Raw genomic sequence first — 18,067 nt, 5'->3', positions numbered from 1 at the left:
ATTGTAAATATATCTGAAATCTCTCCCCAACTTTTTTTTTGCTTGCATGCGCTTCTAAACTCGAAGATGGATGAGCTATATATATGATTATGCAAGATGGATCGGATAATATATATGAACTCACATCAAGTGAATTTGCCATTAATTGACTGGCTCTTTGTTTTATCTCTTTTTTTTTCTGTCAAATATTCAAAAGCATTAGACTTTTGAATAAGTTTGGTTAATGCTTTTGAATAAGTTTGGTTTTCCATATCTAATGCCGATATGATCACAGTTGGCCATCCAAAAGAGTTGAAATTACGAATTCGAGATATTTTTTAAACGTGCTATGATCTTTTATCCAAAAAGGTTGAAATTTACGAATTTCGAATTTAGAGGAATTATTAATTCTATGATTTTAATGGATTTAGAAATCTAACTAAAAATCATGTGTTATTCAATCATTGATTTTGAAATACTTATCAAAATTATGTGTTATTGGTTCTATTATTTACAAATACTTGTTCAAATCTCATGTTATTCATTTAATGATTTGTTTTTGGATTTCAAAATCCACATTATGTTTTCAATGGATTTGTATGGATTTGAAAGTGTAAAATAGAAAGATCCAAATCCAAAGATAAAACATGTTATTTCAAAATCCATGTCTTTTGATTTCTAGAATTTACATTTTCATATGGAATTAGAAATCATCTATCCAGTAACAGCTCCTTAGGAATTCGAAGTTCTTTCAAAAAATTGGTTTTAAAAAGAAACGAACTAAAAATCGAAAATTTAAGCCAAAAGGCCCAAAACCCCACAAGAGTGAACAAACTTCATTCGGTTTGTAATTACTTGATTCACTATAGTATCATACTAATCTACTAATAATTATGTTTTTGATATAAACTATAACTATAATACACCTATATGTGTATATAATATTCTATAAAGTAAAACAAGAAATATTAAAGAGAGGGAGAGGGAGGAGAGGCTACGAGAGAGTGGGGGAGAGTAAAAGCTTTGTATTATTATTGTGTCACTTTCTCATGTTGTGCAATTCCTATTTATAGGGGAATAAAGAAGTTATGAGTCATACCACTTATTAACATGGTAATGACAGTTGTAAAAGTGTGATGACATGTGTTGATGGATTAATCACACTTGTTTTACAACACTCCCCCTTGATTATCCATCACTAGAGAATTACGTACTGCCTCGTTAAAAACCTTATCATGGAAAAACCCATTAGGATAAAAAACCATGACAAGGGAAAAAGAGTACAGTGACGTAATCTCCCCCTGGAAAAGATATGAGTATTCTTTTCTTCAAAGATCTCGTAGATGACGCATTCCGATGCTATGAATATGCTTTCTGAATATGGTAGTCGGAAGCGATTTTGTAAAGAGATCTGCTGCGTTGTCACTTGATCGGATATATTGGATATTGACTTCCTTGTTCTTCTTGAGTTCTTGAATGTAGGAGAAGAATTTTGGAGGAATGTGTTTTGTTCTGTCGCTCTTGATATAACCTTCTTTGATTTGAGCGACACAAGCTGCACTGTCTTCGTATAGCATCGTTGGCTCCTTACTGCTGACCATTCCACTTGCATCTTTTATATGGTTTGACATGGATCTGAGCCATACACATTCTTTGCATGCTTCATGAAGCGCTATTAGCTCTGCGTGGTTAGAAGAGGTGGCGACCAAAGTCTGTTTTTGTGAACGCCATGAGATTGCAGTTCCTCCAATTGTGAAAACGTATCCAGTTTGGGATCGAGATTTATGTGGATCCGATAAATATCCTGCATCTGCAAAACCAACTAGACCAAACGTAGAGTTTCTACGATACAACAATCCCAAGTCAATCGTACCTTGAAGATAGCGTAATATGTGCTTAATTCCATTCCAGTGTCTGCGGGTAGGAGCTGAGTTGTATCTTGCAAGTAAATTAGTTGCAAATGCAATGTCTGGTCGGGTACAATTTGCAAGATACATAAGTCCACCGATAGCACTCATATAAGGTACTTCGGGACCAAGTATTTTTTCATTCTCTTCACAAGGTCTGAATGGATCTGTGTCAACATTCAGGGACCTACCGACCATTGGAGTACTCAAAGGAGTCGCTTTATCCATATAAAAGCGCTTTAAAATCTTTTTCGTATAATTTGACTGATGCACAAATACTCCATCTTGGAGATGTTCTATTTGAAGACCGAGACAAAATTTTGTCTTTCCAAGATCTTTCATTTCGAACTCTTCTTTCATATGAGTTCTAGCATCATCAATCTCCTTTTGAGTTCCAATTATATTGAGATCATCAACATATACAGCAATGATCACAAATCCCGATGAGGATTTCTTTATAAAGACGCAAGGGCATATTTCATTATTTACATATCCTTTCTTCAATAAGTAATCGCTTAAGCGATTATACCACATGCGTCCGGATTGTTTTAATCCGTAAAGTGATCGCTGTAATTTTACCGCATATATCTCATTAGGTTTTTCCTTTAAAGTCTCAGGAACCTTCAATCCTTCTAGAATTTTCATGTGTATTTCATTATCCAATGATCCATATAAATACGCTGTCACTACATCCATAAGGTACATTTCTAAATTATTAGAAGCTGTTAGACTCATTAAGTACCTGAATGTAATTGCATCCATGACCGGAGAATATGTTTCCTCATAATCAACTCCCGGCCTTTGAGAAAAACTTTGTGCAACAAGTCAGGCTTTATATCGTGTTATCTCATCTTTCTCATTTCTCTTTCTCACGAAAACCCACTTGCACCCAACAGGTTTTATATCATTAGATGCAGTGACAATAGGTCCGAAGACATTTCTTTTATTAAGGGAGAACAATTCAGTTTGCATTGCACTTTTCCATTTCTCCCAGTCAGGCCTTTGTTGGCACTCTGACACAGACCTTGGATCAGGATCATCATTTTCATAATCAATCTCTTTAGATACAGAAAAAGAAAATATTCCATTATCATCATCGATTTCATCTCTAGCCCATAATTTTCCATCTTGGGCATAGTTAATAGAGATCTCATAATTTTCTGTATCGTCTTCCTGATGACTTTTCTCTTCACTTGGTTCCTCTTGAACCTTTTCATTTCCGTCTCCCATTTTCTTTTTCTTTCGGGGATTTTTATCTTTAGAACCTATTGGCCTCCCCCGTTTCAATTGAACTTTAGGCTCATTAACCTTTTTCCCATCGATTTCCTCTCTAGGAATTTCAACTCTTGATGGTGCATTTGCAGCGGGAATATGTGATTTTGTCACCCTTTTTGTATCTGTGAACGCATCTGGTAATTGATTTGCCAAATTTTGTAAATGTACAATTTTCTGAACTTCCAGCTCACGTTGATTCGTAGGGGGATCAAGATGTACCAAAGATGGTGTATTCCATGTAATCTCTTTTGGTACCTGTTTAATTCCTCCCCCTAACGCTGGAAATTCATCTTCATTAAAATGGCAATCAGCAAAACGTGCTGTAAACATATCACCAGTTTGTGGTTCAAGATAATTTATGATACTCGGTGATGCATAACCGACGTATATTCCCAATCTCCTTTGTGGCCCCATTTTTGTTCTTTGCGGTGGGGCTATAGGAACATAAACCGCACATCCAAAAACACGGAGATGAGAAATGTTTGGTTCTTGACCAGACGTTAATTGTAAGGGGGAATATGTATTGTATGCACTTGGTCGTATTTGGACCAACGCTGCAGCATGCAATATAGCATGACCCCATATAGAAATTGGGAGTTTTGTTCTCAATATCAACGGTCTAGCAATGGTTGTAACCGTTTAATCAAAGATTCAGCCATGCCATTTTGTGTATGAACATGAGGGACCGGATGTTCAACATCAATTCCCATTGACATACAATATTCATTAAAAGCTTGTGAAGTGAATTCACCAGCGTTATCAAGCCTTACTTTCTTTATGGCATAATCAGGAAATTGTGCTTTTAACCTGATTATTTGGGAAATGAATTTTGCGAAAACCGTATTTCGTGTTGTCAAAAGACACACCATATGACCATCTACTAGATGTGTCAATCATTACTATAAAATAACGAAATGGCCCGCATGAAGGGTGAATAGGTCCACATATATCACAATGTATTCTCTCTAAGAATATTGGCAATTCATTCCCGACTTTGGTTGGTGATGGCCTAATTATGAGTTTTCCTTGAGAACATGCATCACATGAAAACTCACCAGAACAATAAATTTTCTGGTTTTTTAACGGGTGGCCATTAGAATTTTGCACAATTTTTCGCATCATGATTGAACCAGGATGTCCAAGTCTCTCATGCCAAATCTTAAACGTATTAGTAAACTTTGAGTTTACTGTAACATACGATGCGAATACATTTATTTTTGTGCAATATAATCCAGAGGATAACATTGGTAACTCTTCCAATATATGTTTTTCCTCGGATTTGATGCAAAGATATTCAATGCCATTCTTATTCATAGTCTTTATATGATATCCATTTCTTCGGATATCTCTGAAACTTATCAAGTTTCGTTGAGACTTAGGGGAATATAATGCATCTTTTATTTCAAATTTTGTTCCCCTTGGCATTGAAAAATTGGCTTCGCCAAAGCCCATTATAATCTTTGCATTTCCAGATATAGTGCTCACGCCTTTAGCGGAGTCATTTATTTTGAGAGAGGAGAAATATTTTTTATCTCTAAATATTGAGTGCGTAGTAGCACTATCTGCTAGACACATTTCTTCGTCCTCAATCTCAAAAGTTGACATTTTCTGGAGATAAAACATTCATAAAATATGCATTAATATATAACAAAGTCTTAGGAGATTTAAAATATATTACAAAAAGGACTTTAAACACCAAAAGTTTTACAAGCATATTTTACATAAAGATTTTAATCGCATGATTTTCCACTCTCTTGATTGACGAGGAAATCTGCGATATCCAGATGAGTTTCATCATTGAGACCATGGTAGGAAGGTCCAGCTTCATTTGAGATGAGATTGGTCTCAACGTCTCTTTCTTTTTCCTTTTGAGACGCTTGATATAGATCGGCCAAATGCTTTGGTATACGACAAGTTTGGTACCAATGACCTTTCATGCCGCATCTGTAACAAATACTCTCATCTTTTTTCTTTATAATGCGGCTGGCATCATTTACATGAAGATTGTTGTTGGCTTTGCCAGCGTTGAAGCTATTAGAATAGTGACCTCTTCCTCTACCTCGGCCACGACCTCCTCCACGCCCACGACCACAGCCACGGCCTCGACCGCGTCCGCGTCCTCGTCCTTGCCAATCATAACTGGATGAAGCAACATTCACTTCTGGAAGTGGAGCTGATCCAGTTGGGCGAGTTTGATGATTCAGCATCACGAGTTGATTATTTTGTTCAGCAACAAGAAGAACGTGCATTAACTCAGAAAATCGAGTGTATCCTTTGGTCCGGTATTGTTCTTGCAGGATTACATTTCCAGGATGAAAAGTTGAGAGCGTTTTTTCGATCATATCATAATCGCTCACTTCTTCGCCACACAAAGCCATCCTGGAGGTGATTCCGAACATAGCGGAATTAAATTCACCAACACTTTTGTAATCCAAGAACCGGAGATTTAACCACTCATGTCTAGCCTTTGGTAAGATCACATATTTCTGGTGATCAAACCTATCTTTGAGTGATTGCCAAAGATCTACAGGATCTTCTTTCGTGATGTACTCGTTTTTCAGATTATCGTGGAGGTGGTGGCGTAAAAACACCATGGCCTTGGCCTTATCCTCATCTGACGTCGTTTTCGACGGATCGATGGTGCTTAAAAGCCCATCCGATCTCAGATGCATTCGTGCATCCGATGCCCATGTCATATAATTTTTTCCAGATACATCAAGGGCAAGGATTTCGAGTCTGGCGAGATTTGACATAATTATCTACATGAATAATAAGTCCATTATTAATTTATTCATGAGATTTTGAGGAGGCAGAGCCTTCTATAATATAATATAAATCTTAACATATGATCCAGAAGGCAGAGCCTATCTTTCTGATCAAGAATGTAGATCTATATGATCAAGGAGGCAGAGCCTACCATTATGATCAAAGAGAAGACATAGTCTTTTTACTCCGTAAATATTTCATATATATATATATTCTTGAATTTAAAGGAATTTAAAAAAATTTTAAATAAACAAATTTGACATAAATTAGATGTTACCTCAAAAGAGTGATCATGTATAGAAACGGTTGGATTGGTTGGAGATCGTGCTGATAATGTGATAGAAACTATAACTATAATACACCTATATGTGTATATAATATTCTATAAAGTAAAACAAGAAATATTAAAGAGAGGGAGAGGGAAGAGAGGCTACGAGAGAGTGGGGGAGAGTAAAAGCTTTGTATTATTATTGTGTCACTTTCTCATGTTGTACAATTCCTATTTATAGGGGAATAAAGAAGTTATGAGTCATACCAGTTATTAACATGGTAATGACAGTTGTAAAAGTGTGATGACATGTGTTGATGGATTAATCACACTTGTTTTACAACAGTTTTCACCTTTTGGTAATTTTCATGTTTTGGTCGACTGTCTAGGCAGTGGTTTTGATTATTTGGTCCAAGAACTTACACGATAACGTTTATTGATCCCGTGGCAATAAGATTAAAATATATAGTGATCAGCAAACACATTCTAGGAACCACTCTTGTCGTCTTCGGGATGCACGCCAAGCCTTCGGCCTAGTGGGCTACTCAGGGCCCACTGGGCTTTGGATACCTGAATTATGAAAAAAAAAAACACAAACACAAAAACAAAAAAAGAAGAAATAATAGTTATGGCCGTGGAAGTGTTTTGTCGTGACGGGGAGAAGAACTCTATGACTCTATGAGTTGCACCTGTGATGACTGATGAGTGAATTGTTTACAGAGGAAAGCTGTAAATGGATAAACTTGCCATTTTTGGGATTCTCTTTTGTCGTCTTTTGTCTGAGTAATCAAGAATTACAATTAGTTTGTTAGTTAGAAGATTTGATAGTTTCGGAATAAAAGAAGAAAAAAAAAGAGTATGAGGGATACACGTCACGATACTGGGGAGAGACGTGGCGAGTTTGACTCATTGTGAGGTTTTCAGTTATATGCTTTGCTGATTACAGCTGTGTGACCAATTCCTTTGCGTCTCTTTTTATATGGTTTTGACAAATTTTGTCTAATAGTTAAGTGCTATAAAAATGGTGAACCCAACATTTTTAGATTGTGTGAAGTTTTGTGTATGTTCTTAACTGATATTTGAATTATTTATACTTTATTCTTGAACTGGTTACAAAGAATTTAATATGCACGAGGATTAAACCTACGAGGTACAAAAAGACGAGGAAACACATTTATTCTTGGTAAACTCAAGTGATTATTTCTTGAATCAAACCTGATAAGATAAGTTTCTCTAAGTCAACTACAGCTTGGTAAGTTTCATCGATCTGAAACTCACTTCTCCAACCCAAATCCCAAACTCCACTTGTCATCTCTGTCTTCTTATCTTTAAGATCATTCTCCAACACCATGTGAATGCTCTCTTTAACGAAGCTGTTCTGTTCTGAAAACCTGTCTCTGTAACTTCTCAGAGACTCAAACCCATCACAGACTTCCGTTAACAACTCATCAATGTCCACTGAGCTTCGTTGGGGACACATTGGTTTTGCTAGTAGAAGGCTTCTACGTCTGGCTACTTCTTTGGCAAAGTCTAGTGCAAGTCTTTGGTCTGTGGTCACAATGCTAACTCTATTTCGAAAGGCTGATTCTTGGCTTCTTTTGGTGTTGGTGTTGATGTCGAAGAGATCCTCTGCGTAGCTGATAAAATCTGAGGAGCTAGATAGGAATGTTTTAAGAGAGATTTGAGAAGTTTCTGGCTCTTGAACTGTGGGAGCACAAGATGATACTTCTCCATTGTCACAATGACCTTTACAAGATTAAAGTATGTATGAGGAGACTTTTTAAAAGAAACAAACATTTAAAACATATCTTGAGAATTGAGAACTGTAGTAAGTAATAACCTTGATTGTGAAACTCTGAAGATGTGGTTTCTTCTGTAGAGAGTTGGTTAGGTGATCCACGCGTGTCCTGTGAAGAGCAAGAATTATTATTCTCTGAACCGAGCTCGTTGTCTTGTTGCCGAAGTTTCTTCTTGGCCTAGATGAGAAACAGAGTTAATGAAACTATGTAAGTTAAGAAATGAAAAGTATGCATTGAGGCAGTGAGAAACATTGCTCACATTTGGTCTATTAGCTTCACCGGATTTCTTTACCCGATTACTACTCTTCTGCTCACCACTACTAGAGCTTGAGCTTAACCTGCTGGAACGTCCACTCTTGTTTCTTGATAAGTCTGAAGAACTGTTCGATTTCTTTTGAGTCGCAGTGTTGCTGGCTGGTTTAAGAGGTCTATTTCTGTCTTTGCCTTCGGCAGTATCCTCCTTCTTGACAACAAGCTTTTTGTTGGTTTTGTTGCCGACTTCCATCGGTTTTCGATCTTTTGTTACAGCTTTGACATTGCTCGGAGACATTGGTTTGATCACCTTACCTTCATTCTGTTCTAGTTTCCGCACCATTTCTTTCGGTTCTTTGTCTTTCTTGGTCATCATACTTAATGGTAACTTCATCTTGTTGTTGCTTCCCTTGGCTAATTGATGATCTTTTCTCTGGTTATTAATCATTCTTGGATGAACCTCCCCTTGCATTCTCGGTTTCCTAGGTACAACCACTCGTTTGTTTCCCGGCTTCTCTTCCATTACCGGTTGAACAACACGCATAGGTCTAATGAGTACTATAGTTGAAGGATTCTCTTCAGGCAAAGTTTGTAAAACAGCTTCTCTTGTAGAAACAGTTTCAAGACTCTCCTTCTTACTCTTCTTCAGCTGCTCTTGTCTTTCTAATGAAATCTTTACGATATCCGCCTTATCAACATGATCCACGACGCTTTTGCTCTTTTCTTGAGTTGATGATACATCCAAACCCATAAGCCTAGCAATCAAACTTGGAGCTCTCCGTGGAACATCAGACGATGCAGAGGAATTTGAAGAGCCAGTAACCATAGAAGATTGGCTAGAGCTCGTCGACGAAGACGCAGCTCCAGAAGAGGAAGCAAAATGATCACTTCTAACAACACGAGTCTTAGTCCCGTTTGTTTGTGACACAAGATTCTGCCTAAGAAAGCTTTCTCTAATCACTTTTCTCAGCTCTTCATAACAATCTTTAGATGCTACGTTCTCTTGAACCATTGTCCGTTTCTCAATCCTCTCTCCGAATCTATCAGACATCGATCTCTGAAACCGCAAATCTCTTCTACCGTCTTTACAAACACTCGGTTTCTGCTTAATATCATCTTCTTGAATACTACTAAGCATAGCTAAAGACTCTTCCAAATCAAGTGCTCCTCTCAACAAATCTTTCGCTATATCCTCAGGCCTAGACGTAGCCTCAAAGCTAAACCCTTTAGACCATGAATCAATCGCAACGTTTAGTTTCTCAATCCCTTTAGATACTCTCAAAAGCTGCAACGACGAATGAGGTGGAACATCCTCGGTACTCTTCCGTGGAGGCACCACAGCCATTTCGGATCTCTCCTTGGCTTTCGAAGGACGGCTCTTACTCTGTTTCTTAATGGCACTACAGTCAACAACATCTCTTGGATCATCACACATTATAAATGATCTGTAAACTCCTGATCTCAGTTTCCCTTCAGGCATTGTTTTTTTAATTTATTTATTCTCTCTGCAACCAAAAAAATGTCAAACTTAAATTAGATCTCATAAACAGTGCAAGATCTTCAACCCTAAGTTATGAATTCTCAATCTAATAAGACTAAACACATGATTCTTTGTTTTTATTCTTCTTGAATTTAATACAAGAACAAACAAAATAACGAATTTTAATATTCTCTCTTACAACTAAAGTGACACAATTAAACACAAAACTAACCAAATATGGAAGCTTTTGTAATAACCTCAGTTTCCTCTTCCTCTGTACCAGAAAAAAAAAAAAAAAAAAAACTTAATCTTTACAAAAACTTATTAAGAAATCTCAATAAAGTCTATGAATTTACTTAAGAAAATGTAAAACCCAGATGAAAAAAAAAAAAATCAAAATTAGGAAGATTTCAATCAAACCTAACGAAGAGTCATCGCCTGCAACTAACAAGAAGAGAGAGAGAGAGAGAGAGAGAAATGAGCAGACGAGTCAAACTTGAAGAGAGATCCCAAGCTTATGACTTCGTCGAAGGTTTCGTAAATTTTACACAGATAAGATCCTCTCTGGGGACAAGCTGATTCACTTGTCTTAATGAAAATTGAAATCTAAAGAAAACATTTTAATTATTTTTTTATTCTATCACTATATGAAGAGATAGGGAAGATGAAGCGAAGCTACACGTCATCATCATCAGAAGAAGAAGAACGGTGTTTGTAATTTCGAAAAAGGACAAAACTACCTTCCGTTAGTTTGTAACTAATCAAGTTTCATCTTTATTCGGTTCTGTTTTTAATTTTTTTTTTTTAATCTCATTGAGTAATTAACTAGTACATAATCTTTTTCGTATTAATGAAATTATTACAGCATTTTAGTATTTGCTGGCGAGAGAATCAAATGTGAGTAGAAAAAACGATTAAGGGCCTGACTGGTTCAAACGCTGCGGTTGTGGTTGCGGTTGCGGGAGATTGCGGAAGCGGGCGATTGCGGTTTTAAGCGTTATTAAGCGTTTTGAACGACTGGTTTAGCGGTTTAAAATTGGTGCGTTTGCGGGAGGTTTACGACTGGTTGACCAGCGGGTGCAATAGCGGTTGGAACATAATAAATGTGATATATAATATATAAATGTTTTAAAAAACCAAAATTTTTATTAAACTTAATTTATAATTAAAATTTATTAAAAAAAGACTAAAATAATTATTCAAAAACAAATAAATTTCATATTGAAATACTTATTCCTTTATGCATTTGGCTTTCACCAAAAATTTAATCAAGTAATTTGATAAATGACAAAACATATGCTTTAGATCGTAGATCTTTTCTCTTTTATCTTAGATCGTGGGTCAGTAGTTGCATAGGTAGGAATGGTCAAGTGAAAGTTGAGAAGAGTCACTGGTGATTTGTTTTAATACTTTTCACAAATAATCTTATTTTCTTAAATTTTTGATGAAATATTATATTTATTTAGATTTTTTTGAACTTATGTGCGATGTGCCATTAAATTACATCAAGTTTTCCGGATTATTGTTAATTGGAATATTATTTTCTTCTAATTGTTTATTTTATAATCTCTGCAATCGTATCCGTACTTCATTTTCTTCCATCTTTAATGAGTAAAATAGTTAGATAGAAGATATAACAAAAAAAATTCATTATCATTGATTTCTTTTAAGTTTTTTACAAAAATAAAAAATAAAAATTCAAACCGCAATCGCCCGCAAACGCAAACGCTTGCGGGAAGCAGCTTTTGGAATTCAGTGGTTTGAAGCGATTGGGAGCGATTAGGAGCGATTGGGAGCGTTTTGTGTGATTGGTTCCAATCGCTAGCAACCGCTACCAGCCACAAACGCAGCGTTTGCGGGAGGTAGCGGGAGAACCAGTCAACACCTAAGTGAAGAGAATATTCTTTTTAGAAAAGAAAAATATATTTGTGGGCATTATAAACTCATGTTTGGTTTTTATTAATTTTAACAGCTGGGTGCAAAACGGCCGTGGAATGTTGTTATAATGGTATTGAATTAAATTTATTTCACAAATTTGTGATTGTGATGTGTTGTAAATCATGTAGGGTGAAGAAAGAAGTGGAGAATAAAAACAAGAGATGCATACAAACAAAAGACATTAGTAATATTCCTATTTTTGGAGAATTCCATTTCAATGACACTTTTTTTGTCTAGTTTCTCCACAATTGCAAATAATTTGGTTAGCATTTATTGAAGAAATATCACCACTACCTATGATTTATTAGTATCCAACGACTTGCTAATCGAGTGTGTCATTTCGTTAATTTTATTCATTACAATTAATTCGATTCGTGTATTTCTTCCATTCCACAAACTACAGTATTGTCTAGTCTTTTTTTCATGAAATTGGCATTGCTTGCATTTCCAAAACTTTAAATGGGACGATATATTTGACTTGATAAAATCGTTCAAACTAAATAAAGTAGGGACTTTCTAAATTTAATACTAGTAAGGAATGTGGTTTTTGAATTGAACACATTTATTAGGGTTTACCAAGTATCTTCCAAACATGACCCGTGACAAGAAATCGCAAACATTTCAAGTTTGAATATTATACATTACCACAAGATTGTAACCTTGTTCTTCCTAATAAGAAGATGTGTGAGAAGGATAACTTAAAAAAAAAAAACACAAGTTATGGGAATCCCGTAAGAAAAAAAGTCATGTAAGTCATGCCTTCTACAAATTAGGAGTGGTGTTTTTGTTAATACTTAATACTACAAATTTCCAAAGGATTGATTCAAAATTTGAAGCAAAAGAAAGAGAAGGTGCTTATGCATTAATATAGTCACATGGTTCTTGCAAAATAGTGACCGTCTTTGTGGCAGCAATAAATGCCCAAAATTCCTCTTTGGTTACCTCGGGGGCAAGTGTGAAATCATTGAAAAACATTTCTTTAATTTTCATGTGCAGTGTTGGCCTTAGTTTCACATTGCCTATCGACAAAAGACTTATCTCTGAATGATCTAAGCTCTCCGACGTTCAGAATTTCAAGTTCGACTAGTTAGTTATGAATTTGATTAATCAGGCATTCGGGCTAATTCGAATCTCATTTTGTTTGTATTTTATGAAACACCGATTTGAGTTTGGTTGGTTCTTCTTCAAATTATATACGTTACATGCCATAATATATCATTAGTTATAGAATATGGGCCCAACTTTATAATTTATGTAGTGTAAAACTAATAGAATATATGGGCCTAACTTTATTATTTGTCTATATAAATAAGAAAAGAACCGTGAAAGTTAGAAGCCTTAACTTTTTTTTATCTGAAAACAATGACGATCATCTCTGATCTTTCGTGGGAACTTGTAGAAGAGATACTCTCTAGGGTTTCGATAACTTCTCTCACAGCTGTTGGATCCACTTGCAAACAATGGAGAACTCTAATCAAAGATGAGAGCTTTACAAAGAAGCACCTTGGTAAAGCAACCAAGGAGTATATGATTACAATGACTAGCGAGTATTATTTTCTAATTGATATGTCACAAACGAGATTCAGTCGCCATGACATCAAAGGCTTGTCATCTGTAAAGGAGATAGGTGAACTACTTTGTCGAGTCAATAAATTTAAAGTAGTCTATCAGTGTGACGGTTTATTGTTATTAGTAGTCACTCAGGAACCCTCAGGGGTGGTGGTATGGAACCCGTATCTGGTGCAAACCAGATGGATGTTGGTCTCAGATAAAACTCACACAAAAGCTGAATACTTCGATACTTTATTTGATAGAGATTGCAGGCTTTAAATAGCCAAAGTAACAACAAGAGAAACAAAACTTACGGAAGCAAACTAAGAAACCGAAATACTTGGACAACTACTAATTACTCCTACAGACCAGGAGCTTATTCGAACTGAAACAAACAACCAAAGACTAATTCAAACCCAACAATGCCTCTCCTAAACTGAAAACAGTAAACTTCAGTTTATTCCAACTTGTGTTCGCAAACTCCCAGCTTCTCTCTCAGCTTAGCAAAGACTTCCAATCTCAAAGGCTTAGTTAGAATGTCTGCTACCTGATCATATGTTCCGCAATGCTCTAGCTGAATAACTCCTTCCCTTGTAAGATCCCTTAAGAAATGAAACCGGACATCGATGTGTTTACTTCGACCATGGAGCACTGGGTTTTTTGATAACTTGATAGTCGAGCTGTTATCACACAAAACCGTTGTGCTCCTTACTTACTCTAATCCAAACTCCTCCAGAATTCTTCTCATCCAAACACATTGACACGCGCAGAACGCAGCAGCCACAAACTCTGCTTCTGTTGTTGATAACGTCACCACTGGTTGTTTCTTGGATGCCCAAGCTACAGCTCCTCCACTCAAAATAAAAGCATACCCACTCGTACTTCTCTTATCATCCACATCTCCAGCATAGTCACTGTCTGTATAGACAGTTAACTCTTAACCACCTCCTCTCCTATACAACAAACCAAAAGACAACGTACCTTTCAAGTATCTGAGCACTCGTTTTGCAGCTTGCAAGTGTTGTTCCGTTGGAGCACTCATATATCTACTCAACAAGTAGACCACAAACATGAGATCTGGTCTGGTTGAAGTAATATACATTAAACTTCCCACCAGCTGCTTGTAAAGAGTTTCATCCACTTTGCTTCCCTCACCATCCTTTGAGAGCTTTGTTCCCGGAACAATTGGACTCTTGACAGCATTACCACACAACAAATTGAATCGCTCCAGAATCTCTCCCGCATACTTGCTTTGATGAATAAAAATCCCGTCTGCATCTTGTACCACTTCGACACCAAGAAAGTACTTCATTCGACCCAGATCAGTCATATCAAATTCATTCTTCATAGATGACTTAAACTTTTCCAGCATATCAGAATCATTTCCAGTAAAGATCAAGTCATCTACATAAAGGCTAACAATAAGAATTTTGTTACCTTCTCCCGTCTTAATGAACAGAGTATGCTCATACTCACACCTTTGAAACCCTTCTTTAGCAAAATACGCCTCAATTCTGCTATACCACGCTCGAGGTGCTTGCTTAAGACCGTACAAAGCTTTCTTAAGCTTGTATACTTTGTGTTCCTCTCCCCTTTTGATGTAACCTTGTGGCTGTTCAACATACACCTCCTCTGACAACTCTCCATGTAAAAATGCAGACTTGACGTCCAATTGAAACACGCACCATTGTCTCTGAGCTGCCAATGCTAAAATCATGCGAATAGTATCCCATCGTGCCACTAGAGCAAAGACTTCATTGTAGTCCACACCATGTTGTTGAGCATACCCCTTTGCTACAAGTCTTGCTTTGTATTTGTCTACTTCACCTTTCTCATTAAGCTTCGTCTTGTAGACCCACTTCACACCAATTTTCTTTGCTCCCTTAGGAAGCTCTGTAAGCTCCCATGTATTGTTCCTCTCAATCGACTCCATCTCAGCTTCCATCGCCCCCAACCACTTCTCTTCTACGTTTGCTTCTTCAAATGTTGACGGATCATCGAGAGAAGCAAACATAACCATATTTGTGACTTCTTCTTCTTCTTCTTCTGACAATTCTTCTCCAACAGCATAATCTCGTAAATAAGAAGCTGGCTTACGAGTTCTTTGCGATGGAGCATGTGGTGATTGTGGCGTTAGTGGAGCTTGCGTCAATGGAGCTTGTGTTGGCTGAGGTGTTGCAGGTTCTTGTGGCATCCCTGGAGCATCCGATAGCTGAGGTTCTGCATTATCTGTTGTTTCTCCATCAGACTTATCACCTTCATCACCTTCCCAGATCAGTGGTTCCTCATTTGTTTCTCCACCGCTAGTTTCCCAGTTCCAGCCCTTTTCTTCTTCGAACACAACATCACGACTTGTTATAACACTCTCAGTGGCTGGATTGTAAAGTCGGTAGCCCTTTGATTCGCTGCTCACCCCAATTAACACACAAGTAATGCTTTTGTCGTCGAGCTTCTTACGTCTTTGATCTGGAACGTGTACATGTGCAAGGCAACCAAACACTCTGAAATAATCCACTGATGGTTTTACTCCACTCCACATCTCCTCTAGTGTCTTTCCTTTTAAAACAGATGTAGGACTTCTGTTTAAAACATGTACAGCCCATTCTGTTCTCTCTCAACTTGACTTGTAAATCTTGTGAACAGAGCGAATGTATCAGACTTATTTGATAGAAAATAGGTCCAGACCTTTCTGCTGTAATCGTCGATGAAGGTTAGGATGTATCTTTTGCCACTGTTCGATACTGGAGAGATCGGACCGCAGAGATCCGAGTGCACAACCTGTAGACGTCGTGAAGATCGCCACAAGCTTTTCTTTGGAATGGTTTCTNTCTCTTATCATCCACATCTCCAGCATAGTCACTGTCTGTATAGACAGTTAACTCTTAACCACCTCCTCTCCTATACAACAAACCAAAAGACAACGTACCTTTCAAGTATCTGAGCACTCGTTTTGCAGCTTGCAAGTGTTGTTCCGTTGGAGCACTCATATATCTACTCAACAAGTAGACCACAAACATGAGATCTGGTCTGGTTGAAGTAATATACATTAAACTTCCCACCAGCTGCTTGTAAAGAGTTTCATCCACTTTGCTTCCCTCACCATCCTTTGAGAGCTTTGTTCCCGGAACAATTGGACTCTTGACAGCATTACCACACAACAAATTGAATCGCTCCAGAATCTCTCCCGCATACTTGCTTTGATGAATAAAAATCCCGTCTGCATCNCCAAAGCTGGAACTCATCTGCGGATGTGGTTTGTAGACATTCAGGTGCAACATCTAATCCATGTATGGCTGCCATGACTTTAAACAATTTGTTTTGAGTCATGAAGGATTGCAGGATCAGTCCAACTCTTGGATGAAACAGCTTGAAGACTCCATTCTTTATCAACACTTCACACCCTTTCTCCAGAAGTTGTCCAATGCTAAGTAAGTTGCTACGCAAATCAGGAACGAAATAAACGTCTGAGATGGTGTGAGTTCTTCCCTCCAATCGTAGACTCACATCTCCTTTCCCCATCACTCCGAGCTGCAAATTGTTACCTAGCTTCACCGAGTGACGAAAATTTTCATCAAGTGTGGAGAACCACGTCTTGTTTCCACACATGTGATTGCTGCAGCCTGAGTCTAGGAACCATGCTTCTTCCTTCTTGTTTCCTTCTGTGAATGCCATGAGCAACACATCCTCATTTTCTCCATCGACCTCAGCATAGTTTGCTTTTCCATCCCAGTTTGGACATTCATATTGAAAATGTCCAAGTCTGTGACATTTAAAGCACTCGATTGTAGCTTTGACAAAAGATCTTCCTCCTCGACCTCTTCCTCTTCCTTGGCCCATTCTTCCTCTACCTCTTCCTCCTCTATCATCATATGAGACTTTCAGCACTTGATCTTTGCCTCCATTAACAGGTTTCTTCATCTTCTGCTCATGTACTAGTAATGAGCTCTGCAATGCATCGACTGAGAAATTATCAATGTCTTTCGATTCCTCAATCGAACAGACAATGTAATTGAAATTCTCAGTCAATGTGCACAAGATCTTCTCCACTATCTTGACGTCTTGCATATCATCGCCACAGTTTCTCATATCATTGGCCACCACCATTACTCTAGCAAAGTAATTTGTGACTGATTCTCCGGTCTTCTTCTCCAACAGCTCAAAATTTCTTCTCAAGGTCTGTAGTTGAGCACGCTTCACCCGTGAGTTCCCCAGGTACTTGATCTTCATTGAATCCCATAGTTGTTTAGAAGTATCCTTCAATGTAATCGTTTTGAGAACAGCTTTGTCGATTGCACTGAACAGATAGTTCTTTGCTTTGAGATCTTTCAATCTCGCTTCAGCAAGTGTCTTCTTCTCCGCGTCGGATAGAGTTTCTGCGTCGGTTGGCTCAACGAACCCATCTCTCACCACACCCCAATACTCCTTTGATTTCAACAAGTTCTCCATAAGGAGACTCCAATGATCATAATCTCCATCAAATCGAGGAATGCTTGGCTGCGCAAAACTGCTTGATTCAGCCATCTCACTCACCCTTGTTTTCACTCACCCTCTTACTTGTGTTTCTCTCACTCTCGATTTATAGCTCTGATACCAAATTTGTTGGTCTCAGATAAAACTCACACAAAAGCTGAATACTTCGATACTTTATTTGATAGAGATTGCAGGCTTTAAATAGCCAAAGTAACAACAAGAGAAACAAAACTTACGGAAGCAAACTAAGAAACCGAAATACTTGGACAACTACTAATTACTCCTACAGACCAGGAGCTTATTCGAACTGAAACAAACAACCAAAGACTAATTCAAACCCAACAATGGATCCAACTTAGCAACGATTACCACTTATCTGATT

At 37.5% G+C, this 18,067-nt stretch overlaps 1 protein-coding gene across 2 annotated transcripts; it reads right to left on the bottom strand.

Annotated features, from left to right (window-relative positions):
- Positions 7,272–10,379, bottom strand: LOC104747018. 2 transcript variants are annotated; one of them, XM_010468582.2, is made up of 5 exons: positions 10,147–10,378; positions 9,959–10,000; positions 8,254–9,751; positions 8,036–8,171; positions 7,272–7,941 (listed from the first exon to the last, which is right to left on the bottom strand). In XM_010468582.2, exons 3-5 carry the CDS (start codon positions 9,724–9,726, stop codon positions 7,385–7,387), a joined length of 2,166 nt encoding a protein of 721 aa, XP_010466884.1. In that variant the 5' UTR covers positions 9,727–9,751; positions 9,959–10,000; positions 10,147–10,378; the 3' UTR covers positions 7,272–7,384. The 2 variants fall into 2 exon arrangements, with proteins under 2 accessions (XP_010466884.1, XP_010466885.1); XM_010468583.2 differs by lacking the exon at positions 9,959–10,000 and having other exon boundaries at positions 10,147–10,379.

Source organism: Camelina sativa, chromosome 15 (assembly GCF_000633955.1).
Source record: "Camelina sativa cultivar DH55 chromosome 15, Cs, whole genome shotgun sequence".
Classification (NCBI taxonomy): Eukaryota; Viridiplantae; Streptophyta; class Magnoliopsida; order Brassicales; family Brassicaceae; genus Camelina; species Camelina sativa.
Note: the sequence above shows the minus strand (reverse complement) of the source record. Positions and strands in the feature narration are given on the sequence as shown.